The 16,098-nt window shown below is 40.8% G+C and overlaps 2 protein-coding genes across 8 annotated transcripts in view; one reads left to right on the top strand and one right to left on the bottom strand.

Annotated features, from left to right (window-relative positions):
• The window catches only part of RTL3 (retrotransposon Gag like 3), a 276,323-nt gene extending 262,976 nt beyond the window's left edge, over positions 1-13,347 (top strand). The window contains exons 4-5 of one of the 3 annotated variants that reach the window (XM_055267169.2): positions 5,892-5,998; positions 10,778-13,347. In XM_055267169.2, the coding sequence (XP_055123144.1) occupies positions 11,007-12,434 (1,428 nt within the window). In that variant the 5' untranslated portion in view covers positions 5,892-5,998; positions 10,778-11,006 and the 3' untranslated portion in view covers positions 12,435-13,347. Of the gene's footprint in view, positions 1-5,891; positions 5,999-9,867; positions 10,175-10,777 lie in introns of those variants that run through there. The other 2 variants (XM_055267170.2, XM_055267171.2) reach the window with 2 other exon arrangements.
• The window catches only part of LPAR4 (lysophosphatidic acid receptor 4), a 129,656-nt gene that overhangs the window by 90,882 nt on the left and 22,676 nt on the right, over positions 1-16,098 (bottom strand). The window lies entirely within an intron of this gene.

Below are 16,098 nucleotides of genomic sequence, written 5' to 3'. Positions count from 1 at the left end.
AAAGAGCTTAGGATAGTACCTAGTGCAAAGTAAGTGCTATGGAAGTGTTAGCTTTGTTGTTGATGATGATAATATTGTTATTCCCACAGATAATGCATGGGGACAGTAATATTATTTGTCATTTCTGAGGAGTTAATTTCTTCGGAAAGATTGCCAATATATGATACTAGGACATTTCTAAATTGTCAGGCTTGATGTAAAAAGAGCATTTAAATGGTTCGTTAATGCAAATTTTCCATTAATCAAAATATATTCAAGTGATTGCTAGCTCAAAAATGAAAGGCAAAACTGCCAATAGAAGAAACATGTTCAAATCTGTGTCTCTAATATGTGAAAAATATACTTCCATTTGTGGAAAGTTGGACTTTAGTTCAAGCCAAAAAGAATTTGTATTAAATCTTAAGACATTTTGTACAGTTTGTCAGAGATACGGGTATTTTACTTGGTGACGTAAGAGCTGCAGGAAATACAAACAGTATAATTCTAATACAAATTTTTATTGTATAGTGCCTTGGAATTTTTAAAGTCTCTCTCACAAATATGAAAATCCTAGTTTGTTAGAAATAGAAAGCACTTAGGAGATCTCCCAACATCCCTCATTTTCTTTTTTTTTTTTTTTATACTCAAAACCAGTTTTATTTGATGAGCTATTTGCGTTGCATTGCAATCACAGAGATTTGAAAAAATTAAATAAGATTGTATGTGTTAGGTACAAAGAACTGAGGGACAATGCAAAACTTCCTTAAATTGGGGCTGATTTAATGGGATGGAACAGGGAGGCTCAGTATGCATAAAGGGTAGAAGTCAAAGGTCAGCAAATGAAGTAGAGATAACTACAAAATAACAAGTTCCTTCTTTTTCTTGTAAGGCAAAAATAGCTTCCCACCCTCATTGTCAGATAGGGGTGGACATCCCTCATTTTCTAGATGAGGAAACACACCCGGAGAGATTGCTACATGCCCAGAATCACACAGCTAGGCTATGGCAGAACAAGAATTTGGCTCCTGTAACTAGTCAGAAAATACTAATACAGGAAATAATTAGGTACTAACTGAGAACTACAATCAATGTGGCTGCATTTGCAACATTAGCACAGGACAGATAGAGGGGGAGTGGTGGGCTAAAAATCTCTCAAAAGGTTGCTTGGAAGAGGCAGCTTCTGTGGTAGACCTAGAAAGGAACAAATTTCTAAAGGTCAAAAGCCAGTCAGAGGGCATAGCCATGTAAAAAAGGTAGGGTGAATGTGCCATGTGGGTGGCACAATGTAGAGACTAACAAGACTAGTAGTGTATAGGTAAAAGTAAAGGGAAGCATTGCCAGAAAGGGAAGTTAGGGCTGCATTCTAGAGGGTTTTGAATACCAAATAAATAAACATGCACATGAGGCCACAGCCAGGTAGTAAGGCTCCTATTTTCCATAAAAGAAATGTGTACTCATATTTTTAAAATAATTCAACTGCTGCAGAAAAATGTAAATAAAAAGTAAAAGTCTCTTCAATTTCCACTACCCAGAGTCACCATGATTAACAGTTTCTGGTGAAACTTGCCAGAAATGTCTCTAAGTAGTTCTTTTAAAATCACAATCTTTATTTTTTATACTGTTATCTACTGCTGTGGCCCTGATGTAGCACAGTGACTGCATTGCATTATACCTGGGTTATACAAATGCTGAAAGCAAAAAGTGCCCGTGAGTACTGCCTAGCCTGCTTAAAGAGAACTGGAAAAAAGAAATCACTAAGTTCTCTCTAAAACTTTAGAAAACCAAAATGTCTTTTCAGTTTTTGACAAATAATTCATCAGTGTAATCCTTCCCATTTGCACATGCTGATAGAGTCAACTCTGCTGGCATCCATAAAGAACATACAAATGTCCCAGGAATCTGATGTGACTCCTCACTAATGATATTTTCTGCTTCAGTCTTTCAGCCAAGAAATAATAAGAAACTAAGAAGGGGCCTCTCTTTCTGTCAGGGGTACACACAAAGAATGCAGTTTTAGACAATCCAGCTCTGCTAAAAAATCAAATAGGGTAGTGACAAGAACAAAATAATTGCAGAAACGGAGTGGAAGGAAAGGGGGAAATGGAATTTGGTTATGTAAATATTCTACAGGAAGAGATTGAGATAAAATAACTAAACCAAGAGGTCCATGCTGGGGTTAGCATGGGACAGCTATGCCTGTTTAATACCTGACTCAAAGGTGAAGGAAAATTTAATCATTCTGAGCATGAGGGAAATCACAGCCAGGATTACAGTGTTAAGAAAACATACATTCAAAAGCTCTAGGAAACATTAAAAGAGAAGATCACCTGATAGATCATATTAAAAATCTACCAGGTGTTCCTGGGTTTGAGGGAGTATAAATGGATGCTAGGATCTTGGTAAATTGACAAAATATTTAGAGCAGTTAGAAATTGCCAGAATCACATATTTCTTGACCATGTACATATAAAATATTTGCTTTTTATTGTCATCTTTCTGCTAAAACTCAACTTTCTCTTTGAGTATCTCTGTATTACATTTTATGTCTATGAACTTACACATTTCCTTCACATACCCTAGGTTTTATCCAAACTGAACTGTTGCTTCCCCCATTCACAAGCTGAAGTTCCTAACCTCTGTGCTTTTGTTCTCATGATTTCTTTCATTGGAGATTGTATTAGTCTGTTCTGATGCTGCTAATAAAGACATTCCAGAGACTGGATAATTTATAAAGAAAAGAGGTTTAATTGACTCACTGTTCCACATGGCTGGGGGTGGGGCCTCACAATCATGGCAGAAAGCAAGAAGGAGCAAAGTCACATCTTATGTGGTGGCAGACAAGAGAGAACTTGTGCAGGGGAACTCCCCATTATAAAACCATCAGATCTCATGAGACTTATTCACCATCATGAGAACAGCACTGGAAAGACCCACCCCCATGATTCAGTTATCTCTGACCGGGTCCATCCCACAACATGTGGGAGTTATGGGAGCTATAATTCAAAATAAGATTTGGGTGGGGACACAGCCAAACTACATCATTCCACCCCAGCCCCTCTCAAATCTCATGTCCTCACATTTCAAAACCAATCATGACTTCCCAGCAGTCCCCCAAAGTCTTTACTCATTTCAGTATTAACTCAAAAGTCCATAGTCCAAAGTCTCATCTGAGCCAAGGCAAGTTCCTTCCACCTGTGAGCCCATAAAATCAAAGCCAAGTTAGTTACTTTCTAGATACAGTGGGGGTACAGGCATCGGGTAGATATACCCATTCCAAATGGGAGAAATTGGCCAAAACAAAGGGGCTAGAGGCCCCATACAAGTTTGAAATCCAATAGGGCAGTCATTAAACCATAAAGTTCCAAAATGATCTCCTTTGACTCCATGTTTCACATCCAGGGCACACTGATGCAAGAGGTGGGCTCCCACAGCCTTGGGTAGCTCCACCCCTGTGACTTTGCATGGCACAGCTCCCCTCCTGGTTGCTTTCATGGCTTGGTGTTGAGGGTCTGTGGCTTTTCCAGGTGCACCATGAAAACTGTTGGTGGATCTACCATTGTGTGGTCTGAGGGATGGTGGCCCTCTTCTCCCAGCTCCACTAGGCAGTCCCCCAGTGGAAACTCTGTGTGGGGGCTCCCACCTCTTATTTCCTTTCCACATTGCCTTAGCAGAGGTTCTTCATGAGGGCTCTGCCCCTACAGCAAACTTTTGCCTGGACATTCACATGTTTCTACACATCCTCTGAAATCTAAGCAGAGGTTTCCAAACCTCTATTCTTGACTTCTGTGTATCCACAGGCTCAGCACCATGTGGAAGCTGCCAAGAGTGAGGCTTGCACCCTCCAAAGCCACAGCCTGAGCTGTACCTTGGTCCCTTTTAACCAGGGCTGGAGAAGCTGGGAAGCAGGACACCAGATCCTTAGGCTGCATACAACAGAAGGGCCCTGGCCCAGCCCACAAAACCATGTTTTCCTTCTAGGCCTTGAGGCCTGTGATAGGAGGGCCTTTAGCAAAGGCCTCTCACATGTCCTGGAGATATTTTCCCTATTGTCTTGGTGATTAACATTCAGCTCCTTGTTACTTATGCAAATTTATGCAGCGGGCTTGAATTTCTTCCCAGAAAAATTGTTTTTTCTTTTCTATTGCATCACCAGGCTGCAAATTTTCCAAACTTTTATGCTCTACTTCCTCTTGAATGCTTTGCCGCTTAGAAATTTCTTCTACCAGACACCCTAAATTATCTCTCTCAAGTTCAAAGTTTCACAGATCTCTGGGGCAGGGGCAAAATTCCACCAGTTTGTTTGCTAAAACATAACAAGCATCACCTTTAGTTCCCAAAAAGTTCTTCATCTCCATCTAAGACCACCACAGCCTGGACTTTAGTGTCCATATCACTATCAGCATTTTGGTCAGAGCCATTCAACAAGTCTCTAGGAAGTTCCAAACTTTCCCAAATCTTCCTGTCTTCTGAGCCCTCCAAGTCTCTAGAAAATTCCAAACATTCCCACATTTTCCTGTCTTCTTCTGAGCCTTCCAAACTATTCCAACCTCTGCCTGCTACGCAGTTCCAAAGTCGCTTCCACATTTTCAGGTATCTTTACAGCAGCAGAGTTGCTTTTTTTTCTTCATCCATTCTAAATTCACCCTCATACTGGGATGATCAAATCTTACCCTTCTCTCAAATTCAAATTCAAAAGCTCAACTCAAAAGCCACCTCTTCTATTAAGCTTTCCAAAATTTCACCCCTCACTCCTCTCTACCACACCCCACCACATCCACAAGTTTTCCACCTTTGGAGGACTTTATCTCTCACATGACATTTAGCACTGAGAAATTTCTGCATATTAATAGGAAAATACATATTTTTCCTGTTCCACTGGCCTGTAAACTCCTTGAGAAAAAGTTCCAAGAGGATTCATCTTTGTATTCCTCACTCAGCATATGCATCACAAACACATACATCACACTCCCCCACACACACATACACCCACACGTGCATATAGACAACCACAGTACAGTGACTTAAACCACCTGAATGCTCAATAAATATTTGAGGAAAGAAGGTGAGAAGGAAGAAATGTAGACTGACATTATGGAAAGCAAAATACACATAGTCCCTGATTCATGATGGTTCAACATACGATTTTTTGACTTTACAATGGTACAAAAGCAATACGCATTCAGTAGAAACTGTACTTCCTATACGCACACAATCATTCTGCTTTTCACTTTCAGTGCAATATTCAATAAATTACATGAGATATTCAACACTTTGTTATAAAACAGGCTTTGCGTTAGATGATTTTGCCCAACTGTAGACTAATGTAAGTATTATGAGCACATTTGAGATAGGCTAGGCAAAGTTATGATGTTCAGTAGATTAGGTATGTTAAATGCATTTTCAACTTATGATATTTTCAACTTACAATGGCTTTACCAGGACATAACCCTATTGTAAGTCACAAGGTGAGGAGCATCTATATATTGGAGCAATTATATTATGTTGAGTTTATATGTAAAAAATTGAGAAGAGTTTTGCTCGAATGCACTAGGTAAGCTGACATGAAAATCAATGACAACTCTTTCCACTGTCAATATGATTTTTATCATAAGCTACAACTCAGAAAATGCCTATTATTAAATACTAACATTATTTCTAATCCTCCCAGCAACTCAGTAATTACCCATTGTTATCTCCTATTTTCCAAGTGAGGAAAATGAGTTTCAGAGAATTTAAGCAACTTGGACAAGACCATACAACTAGCAAATAGCAGAGGTGGGAATTGAAACTAGTCCTGCCTTACTTCAAAGCCTGAGTTCTTTCCATTAGCACATTGTTAAAGCACTTTAACAACTAATATCTTATTTGTAGCACACAGAAAAATGGCCAATTTTGATATTCTTTCTCCTCAGCACCCCAGTCACTCCTACATCTTCCACTTCTACACCCTTACCGTCCTCTTCAGTCCCATTGAGGCGCTACCATATCACCCACTATGGACTAATTAAGACCTGTAGAGGTAAGCTTAAGCACTTAAAAGGTAATGCTTCATTATTTTATCTAATTTTTAAAATGCTAAACTATAAAATTAAATTTTATCTTTCACTGACCAAAATGTACCTATGCTGAGGTTTTAAGCTCCTTTCTAGATTTCCTGATATTATCTTTCCTTCTCCTTGCCTTCTCCCCTACCGTCTCTTTCTCCCCATATCCCTCCCTCTCTTTTTCTCTCTCCCTTTCTCCTTCTCTCCATTTCTAGCCCCTCATCTCCCTGCTTCTCCCTGCATCTTGTCTTTCCCATCTCTCCTGCTTTGCTGGTACCATCAGCTTAAACTTAGTCTGACTTCTGGGTGAGCCAGCATTGGTAGGCCTCGGAGAGTAAGAGGTCCAGGAAGTAGAGGAGAAGGACAGATCTCTACAATAAGTGCATCCCCAGAAGTGGGGTTATAGCAAAGTCCCCCATTCCCTGGTTAGGCTGTGATGGTAGTTTCCTCAGCCTTGGTGAGGAAACTAAGGCATTCTGGTGCCTTCACAAGGATTTAGTGAAATCAGAGCATTAAAATCATTAAGCATATCTGCTGCTAACACTGGGGCCATATTGGGTCAACTTTATAAGGAAATCAAATATAAGGCCACTGACAAGGTGTAATCTGAAGGACATCAAAATGATACCTCTGACCAAGGGTATCTCTCCTAACAGAAGAGTCTTGAATGGATTGCAGTCTTTCAAAATATCCTACGAAAATGCAAACACCCCCAAGAAAGATTTTTTAAAGCCTTATGAGTTAGTATTTCAGTAGGGCCTTACTTTCCCAGTGTGACAGCTGATCAAAGGGAAAAGCCTCCTAAGTATGGGATAAGAAATAAAGTGAGAAGGTTGTAAATTTCATAAACGGAGATGAGTGACAAATTTTGACTCTTGTGTGGGATAGACTCTGTTTCCATACCATTACTAGGTCCTCTGGGTCCTGGCCTTATGAGTAAAGAGAATTTTTGGTCAGCCTTCTAACTTCCAGAGAAATTGGGAACTCCTGCTGCCCCAGTGCTATATTACGGGGTGTTGTTGACAATGAAAAGTTTCAATCCGTACTAATCACATTATGGGTTAAATTTAAGAAAGTGTTGCAAGCTATAATGTAACCATAGGAATAATATGTTAAATAAAACACACACCAGGATGGGACTGCCCCCGAGGGGTGACTGGTCCTTGCGCCAGAGACCTGTAGGGTAAATTGTCCCATTGACTGTTTTTCAGAGTGAGAAAAGGGAGGGACGGAAGTTGGAGTTGCTTAAAGATGCAGCCCAGCCAGCTTAGGGGAGGAAGACCCTGGGAGAGACCTAAAACATTTAGTTTGTATATTTGCCGACAAAAGAAAATTACGAGTCAGTGGAATGTACAAAGTATAACTGCATTGCATTCAACCTTTTCTTTCCTTTTCTCCCTAAGCTAACAATCAACATATGTAGCTTATTAACATAACTGAGCCTGAATATTTCTTATTAGTGTGTAGTCTTTTTATATCTGTTAAATGAGCATATTTGTCTCTTTTCTCCCGAAATATTCATTTGCATAGTTAACAAAACCTCGTTTACTTAAAATATTTTCATGACCATTCTAAAGGATCCATACATTCCATCGTATTGTGAATGTATGAAGAAGAATTACAGCGTAGGGGAAACATGATGAAAATTTGGATGTGATTACTTTCTTATTCTTACTTTCCTGTTCTCACTTGACAAATTCAGGATGCTAAAACCACTTTAGGCATTTTGACAAAAGTCTGTGTAGCTCCCTTTTCCACCCAGAAAAGAATAATTCTCTATGTTTAGGCAGTTTGAACTTGTACTTAAGGATGGTGAATTTGATCTTTGCTGTTTAGTGTAGGGGGCTGGGGAAAGAAAGGTTTCTGTGTTTATACACTGAATAAATATTCCTGTAGGCAAGATACTTTTCAGTGCTTTAGTCCATGAACTTTTTAAACATCTATCTTGGCTGCTTCACAATTCCAATTTTAATCTTCTAACCTTCCTGCTCAGGTGCCTCCAGTCCTGATTCTAGAGTACTATTTGGAAACTAAACCGTCTATATCCCAGCAAGGAAGAAAAGATAAAAGTTCCCAAGTGGTGAAAAACCAATGCTGTAAAATCGATGCACCATAGATTTCTTGGTATGAGACCCCTTTCTCAGCCTCTACACAACTCTAGCATGTTTACCTATTCAGTTTCCCAATTCACAGGTGATTAAAAAGAATAAATTAAAATGAGATGACTGCTGCTACAGCTTATTATTATTATTAACCTTTATTGGGTGTTATTAGCTGCCATACACTGTGCTAAGGCTTTTTTCACACATTATTTCACTGAATTTTTGACAACCCTATAAAGTCAAATAATATTAATAACTTCATTTTACAGTTTCATAAACTAAGGTTTAGATTCTAACTATCAGAAGGATGAAGTAATTTGCCAAATTTGTATAGGGTAAGTATAGACAGGCATATAGGTATAACATGAAGGGCTATGTTACAACTTGATTGCAAAAGAGTATAAAAATATAAAGGAAAAGAAAATACAAGAAGTTGGGAAGCATAGCAATTTGGAAGTTTTTAATTTGAAGACAGACCACTTTATACCTCTCAGTAGCTTTCAGAGGGCAACATTGTGTTACAACAGGGTAAACTAGCTGGTTTGTGTAAGTATGAATCCAAACCATTAAAACTGGATTAAATTATATGCAAAATCATTTCTTAAGAATGGACGAAGAGGTATAACATATGCTATAAATATTTCTCTGATTTTTTTGAATTGAAATACTATTTGTTAAATTTCAACCTGATGTCCAGTATTGAACCTTCAAACTCATTGTTACAGAAATTGCTAAGCATTAGGAAAGAGTTTCAATTAATAGTTGTTCCCTAACTAAGCCCATTAGAAATTCAGGTGTTGGAAGTTCTCTTTTCTTTCTGGATAAAATAAATGTTAACTGTGTGTTTTGGCTTCTTGGAGGGCAAGAAGGCTTCAGTTATCTGAAAACTTCACATAAATAGAACACATCATCCCTGATGATGGTGGTATTTTTATATGTGTGGTGTTTCTAGAAAAATAAAACTTTGAAAGGTAAGGAAAGAACAAACTCGATTTGCAGCAGATTTTGTTTTTACTTTCAAAGCTTCTGCATTCAGATTCAGGTAGCCCAGTCTGTCAATTTGCTAGGTTTTGGGCCTATTCCATCACTAGGGTTTATCCCATTATGCTGACTAATGCAGAACTGACCATTTGTAAAGGAGACATGGGACTATGGTTGACATGATGCGTGATTTGAAATGGCCAAATGCAAACCTCAACCCCACTCCTTACTTGAATAAAAATAGTTGCCCCTAAGCCTTGCCTAAAATGGCCACATAGCCCATACCCAAGGCATAACTGTGATCTGGCATGAGAAGAGAAAGTGAGATTCTGAGCAGGGTCACTTCACAAGAGGCCAGTCTTTAGTGGATGCCCTGAGTGTTACCTGCAGCACCTGATCAGTTCAGGGAAGCATGAGATCCTTGGTCCAGGACATTCAGAAAGAGCCAGGGACTCTGTAAGACTGCTATAAGTACCCACCAACACAGTTGGTCTCCCTGATATTTGTACCCTTTTATACCTTTTCTAGATCTGTCCATGGTAAATTTTCCAAGAAAACATTGCAAGGAAAAACCCTAGGGACTGAATAGGTAGTAAGCAAGGGAAGGGGCTGAGGGTTTGCAGACTGTTCTCTGAGTGAGAAGTAAACAAATGGCCCAATTTGGACAGAGTAAGAGTAGGTTACATGAGACAGACGTAAAAAATCACATCCCAAACCACTGTGGTCATTCAAAAATGTTTGCAACTTTTCACAAGGGCGGTGGTATTACTCACAATTTCCTGGCCAGATATTCATTAAAGTAACCAAGGACTGAGTACATGAAGCTGCTTCACATCAGCACAGCATCCTACTTTCCCTGCAGCTCTGAACTGTGAGGTACTGTCAAAAAACTCTTCCACACTTTAAAAAGCTATGTTACACAGGAGAGTTGGAATGTGTTCTGGGAGTGGGTGTGTTTGCTTGAGTTCAGTGTGTGCAGAAAAGGCAAGCCTCCACAGCCATTTACACACTTCCCTCCTCAGCGATGGGTACACAGACAGCCAAGCTCCTGGACTAAGTTTCTGAATGGTAACGTACATTTATAAAGATTATTTTCTTAACTATTTTGAGGCATTTTATAAATAATATGCATGTGTCTGCTGAGGGCATATATATATATTTAGTCAACTTTTGCTTGTTTTCTCCTGAGGCTGGTCTTGTGTGGTTACTTATGTGGTATGATTTCTGAGGTGTCAAAGAGCTCCCTCCTACTTCCTACCACCCTAGTCACCCAAAAATATCTCTTGGGTTGGCCCACCACAGAGCCTAAAATTCCCACATTGCTCAAACATTTGATTTAGTCACTGAAAGCAGCTGTTAAAATCCAAATGTTACATTGGGGTATTAGGCAAATATTCAAAATTAAAGACTATATAAAACAGAAAATAATATGGAAAAGTTGCTTTTGATATAATGTTAAGTTTCAAAGGATAAATGCAAAATGACATGCACAGTCTGGGACAGGTGCTGTTCTTAAAATGTCGTGGAGTCAGATCCAGCATATATACACCAGCTCATGAACATAAGCCTATGGTAAAAGAAACCCAGAATTGTTGGGCAGATTTTGTTTGGATTTATGTTGAATGTGTGCTTTCCACAGTTTCTGATCCTCAGCTCCCACTCTCTTCGCAGTGTATCTGACACTTCCCCTTACTGAGCTCCGGAGGCTCCTTCTTGCCGAGCTCCGGAGGCTCCCAGTGACCTCTTGATATTCAGCCTTGGCGGGGCCCAAATACCCACCCCTTGGAAAACTCACTGAGCCTGACATCTTCCTGTAAGCAGCTTTCAGGAAAGATCTCACAAACGCCCACCCAATCTCTCTTGGTAGCAAATTGTCAAATCATACCCATTTCATCAAAAGATGGTGGAGGACTTAGCAGCCTCCTATATTGCTCTGAAATTGGAGAATGAAATTCTGCAGGCTCAAGTGCAGCAGCTGATGGAAGAAAATGCTGCTCTCCGGGCCCAGATCCCAGAGCTTCAGAAGACCCAAGCAGCCAAGGAGGATGATCTACTCCGAAAGTCCTCAGAGGCCAAGGAGCCCCAGAAGCTCCCAGAGCACATGAATCCCCCAACAGCCTGGGAGGCCCAAAAGACCCCAGAGTTCAAGGAACCCCAGAAGCCACTAGAGCCACCGGAGCTTCTACCCTGGGAACTCCCAGCAGCCTGGGAGCTCCAGGAGGCCCCAGCAGCCCCAGAGTCCCTGGAGCCTCCAGCAACCCAGGAGTCCCAGAAACCTCCAATGGCCCATGAGATCCCAGCAGTCTTGGAGGGCCAGGGGCCTGCAAACACCCAGGATGCCACATCAGCCCAAGAGCCCGAGAATTCAGAACCCCAGGATCCCCCAAATATTGAGAAGCCCCAGGAGGCATCAGAATACCAGGACACTGCAGCACAGCTAGAGTTCCTTGAGCTTCCACCTCCCCAGGAGCCTCTGGAGCCTTTAAATGCCCAGGAATTCCTAGAACTCTCAGCAGCCCAGGAGTCCCTGGAGGGTCTAATAGTTGTGGAGACATTAGCAACTTCAGAGTTTCCACAGGCCCCTATTGGGTTAGAGGCTACAGATTTCCCCCTGCAATACACTTTAACCTTCAATAGAGATTCCCAGAAGCTTCCTGAGTTCCTGGTTCAACTGTATAGTTACATGAGAGTCAGAGGGCACTTGTATCCCACTGAAGCAGCCCTGGTGAGCTTTGTTGGCAATTGCTTCTCAGGTAAGGCAGGATGGTGGTTCCAGCTCTTACTGGATATCCAAAGCCCCTTACCGGAGCAATGTGAAAGTTTCATACATGTGCTCCAGGATACTTTTGATAATCCAGAAAACATGAAAGATGCCAACCAGTGCATCCGTCAACTCTGCCAAGGAGAGGGTCATGTAACAACCCACTTCCACCTCATTGTTCAAGAGCTGAACTGGGATGAAAGCACTCTCTGGATCCAATTTCAAGAAGGTCTTGTCAGTTCTATACGAGATGAACTGTCTCACACAAGCCCAGCCACCAACCTATCTGATCTCATCACTCAGTGCATCAGCCTAGAAGAGAAGCCTGATCCCAATCCATTAGGGAAAAACTCCTCTGCAGAGGGAGATGGGCCTGAGAGTCCACCAGCTGAAAACCAACCTATGCAGGCTGCAATCAACTGCCCACATATCAGTGAAGCTGAATGGGTCCGTCAGCACAAAGACCACTTATGCCTCTACTGTGGTTATCCTGGTCATTTTGCCAGAGATTTCCCTGTCAAGCCTCATCAAGCCCTGCAGGCGAGAAACATCGAGGCCTGCCAGTAAGGGGGACCCCAGGTGGGCCAATCTACAAATATGCGTCCCCCTCTCTTCCAATATCCATGTCTCATACACTATGGCTTACTGTTGAAATCCGACTGGGAAGACGACAATTCTTTGAGCAAGCAATGGTAGATTCAGGCTCCTACAGAAACAGCATTGATCATACTGTGGTTCTTTGAGAGAAGATGCCCATCCGCAGTAATATCTTCCCTCTGATGCTGGAAACTGTCGACGGCCGTCCACTTATTAATGGGCCCATAACTAAGGAAACAACATCTGTCCAAGTTAAAATTAGAAACCATGTTGAAGAGCTCCAGTTTGACATTATTCATGCACCACGATACCCTCTGATTCTTGGAATCAATTGGCTTGAGACACATGACCCGCGCTGTGTCCTTTCTATCACGTTATTGTCACTACTATTGCTTCAGACACAGATGGAATAGAAGAAATCGTGATGAAATAATTACTGGGTAGATCCTGTGTCCTAGTGACTGTTCCTGGCAAACTGTCTTCTGTTACCTCAGCTGTCATCAGCATTTGCTACTCCCTGAATCTTCTACTGAACCTCTTGCTATGTACTAAGGCTACCTGTACAACGACTCTGCCACTCTGCCTCTTAGATGATAGACTGAACCTGATGACTTTGAGCTGCTTTTTTTTTTTTCACTAACTCTGCATGCCTCTATCTCAGAACCCTGCATTCTGCGGAACTGTTTTAATTACAATTATACTAACAATACGCATGAGAATAGATATTAGAAACTAATCATGAAAAAGCGTAGCTGTTAAACTGACTTGATTTTTTTCTTATCAATATTTTCTATATCACAAAAATTGCAACATCTTTTACATAAAGAAAATAAGTTTGTAAGTGATATTTTTTAAAAGAATCAATAAATATTAGCAATTTCTACTTGTGTTTGAATTATTTCTTGGCTTAGCTAGAGGAAGAGATAACGAACTAGTAAATTGGGAGGGAGAGAGGGAAATGGAAAATGTTCAATGTTTAGGGAGGCTCCTAAACATTCCAGGTGTAGTGATAGGTCTGCAGATGATGGAGAAATGATGTAGAGGATAAGATGGAGAGAGTAGAGAATGGTTAGGGCTGAAAGTGAGTGAGGTATGGAGGGATTAGGGGAAAGGTAGAGGTAAGATTGAGAAGAGGGTTTGGGGGAGATTGGGAGGAGGTTGAAGAGGGTTTAGAGGAGGGTTTGGGTGCTGAGAGGTAGAATCTCCAGGTGAGGTGTGAGGAGTGGTCTAAGCAGAACCTAATGCTTGTCCTCTGTGTTTTCAACTTTCCCTTGGGAGCCTCTCTCATTGAGGCTGCTAAAAGTGGACTCTTTCCCTTATTTAGACAAATGTAGACAAAATATCAAATGAATGATTATAACCCTAGAAGGTAGTAGGGAAGGGGCTTACCATTCATTGGGCCACTAATATGTTGAGCTACAATGTCAGGCATTTAACACACATTAATCATCTCATTACTCCTCAGAACAATCCAGTGAAGTAGTTTGCTCCTGTTTTAGCAATGAGCAAGCAGAATCCAAGCAAGGCTAATTCACTTGCCCAAAGCCACACAGCTAGTAAGTGATGAAGACCTGTTTGGCCTACAAAGCCTTTGCCCTTTCCCCTACAGCCTGCCAACCTCTCTAATGCAGTGGTAAGAGCCAAACAAAATTATGGCAGCAGAGACCTAAGTGGGTCCCTTAAGTTTTCCCCTAAAAATGAGGGGAAAACTCAAAACAAAAACTTCTAAAGAGTTTGGCTAATAGTTCCATGTCCTATGCTTTGGTAGTACTTCCACTTCCCTGGTTCTCTTATTCTACTGCTAACCCAGTCATCACCCACCCAACTCCCTTTCTCATTTCTTGGAAATTTTTCTTTTGTATACCTAATGTCTCAGACCTCTAGATTCCAAGGTGTTTTTAATGAGAGTTGAGAGTCCAGTACAGTTATCTACAGGACCTGTACATTACATAGCAGCACCACCCCTTGGATTGTCTACCTAGCCACTTCCATAACCCATCCAAATCCTCTGCAGCCTTAAATTCCACCTCTTCTATTCCTCACTGGTCTTCCCTTCCTTTCCTGAACAGTCAAATGTACTTCGGCACTGTAATTGCTTTGTGATACGTAGGGGATCTTTCCCTAGGTACATGTCCTGTATTCCCCCACTTCCACCCACACACATACATACTTGGCTTGGGTGAAGGAACAGAATGATCTGCATCCCTACCCTGGACAGTTAAGTGTAACACAGTGTCTTATACATAAAAAGTTTGACATAGTGACTGATTCGATGACATTTTATTATCAGAGAAAGGGGCTTATTTGTATACTATATATAGGTTCTTCTTGCATTTTCTCCTACTTAGTTGCTCATCTTTATTCCTAAAACCAAACACTATTTGTCAATGTGGAATCAAAGAGAGAAAAAAAAAAACTTTAAGCAACCATAAAGAAAAAATGTCTCTTATTGGTCAAATTACCCTGGACCTAGGAAGATCAACTGTGCTTGGTTTCCCTGGGACTGAGAGGAGTCATGGGACACAGGGCTTTCTGCACCAAAACTGGGACAGTGCTAGGCAAACTGAGAAGGTTGGTCAACCTACCTGGACCCTACATTTTTCTATCTGGCTACAGAGGCTTATTTAATTAGAGTACAATTCTTTATTTCACAAATGGGAATAGTTATCTAATCACAGAATCACAGATGCTGTATGTTGAAAAAGACTCAATAAGCCCTCGTCTTAATTTTACAGATTAATGAGCTGAGGACCAGAGAAAGGAAAGTCACTTAACAAAGCTCAGTGTACCCCTACCTATTGTTTTTAAATCCTTTGCTCTCTTTTCACCGTGATCCACAATTCTAACCCAACAGTTAAAAATCAAGTCTGTGGCTACCATTCATTTAGGTACTGTGGACAGTATTTAAAGTATAACATGAGAGGTTTAAATGTGGTCAAGAACGAAAAAATTAGCAGGCATTACACAGCTAGCATAGATAGCCAAATGCTAAGTTATGTGATGGCAACAAATATACTAAACTGAAACATACCAGCTAATAAGACTAATAAAAATTTCCATTTAGTGAGCACCTGCTCTTTGCCAGATATTGTGTTGGGCCATTTAGATCTTTTCAACTGTCTGCAAAGTAGATATTGTTAGCCTCATTATACAAATCAAATGATTGAAGTCCACTGAAGTGAGGTTACTTGCCAGAGGTCACACTGCTAGGAATTGATGGATTCTAAAAACAAACTCTGATCTGTCTCATTCCAAAGCTGGAGTGTCATTACTAACTAAAGTAATTAATCATTACTTTACTCACCCAACAAGCATTTATGGAATGCCTTCTATGCATCAGAGACAGGCAGGAGAGAAGAGGAGGGAAAAGAGAGAGACAAAAAAGGAAAAAATATAACTAAAGCATGGCTCATTGTTTTTGCTCTGACCACAATTTAAAAGGGGAAGCCGTTGGGTAGTGCAGCACTGTGACATACAAAGGAGAGAGCACTAATTCTGCTTGAACTGAAGTGGTGCATTTTGAGCTGGTTCCTGGAGAAACCTCATTGGAAGCAAGAGGAAGGGCAGGGCTTCCTAGGTTTAGTATGGTACAAACGAAAAATCAAGCTGGAGGGAAAAAGCAAGGTGTCTTCAG

Source organism: Symphalangus syndactylus, chromosome X (assembly GCF_028878055.3).
Source record: "Symphalangus syndactylus isolate Jambi chromosome X, NHGRI_mSymSyn1-v2.1_pri, whole genome shotgun sequence".
NCBI classification, from domain to species: Eukaryota; Metazoa; Chordata; class Mammalia; order Primates; family Hylobatidae; genus Symphalangus; species Symphalangus syndactylus.
This window is presented reverse-complemented; position numbering and strand designations above follow the sequence as displayed.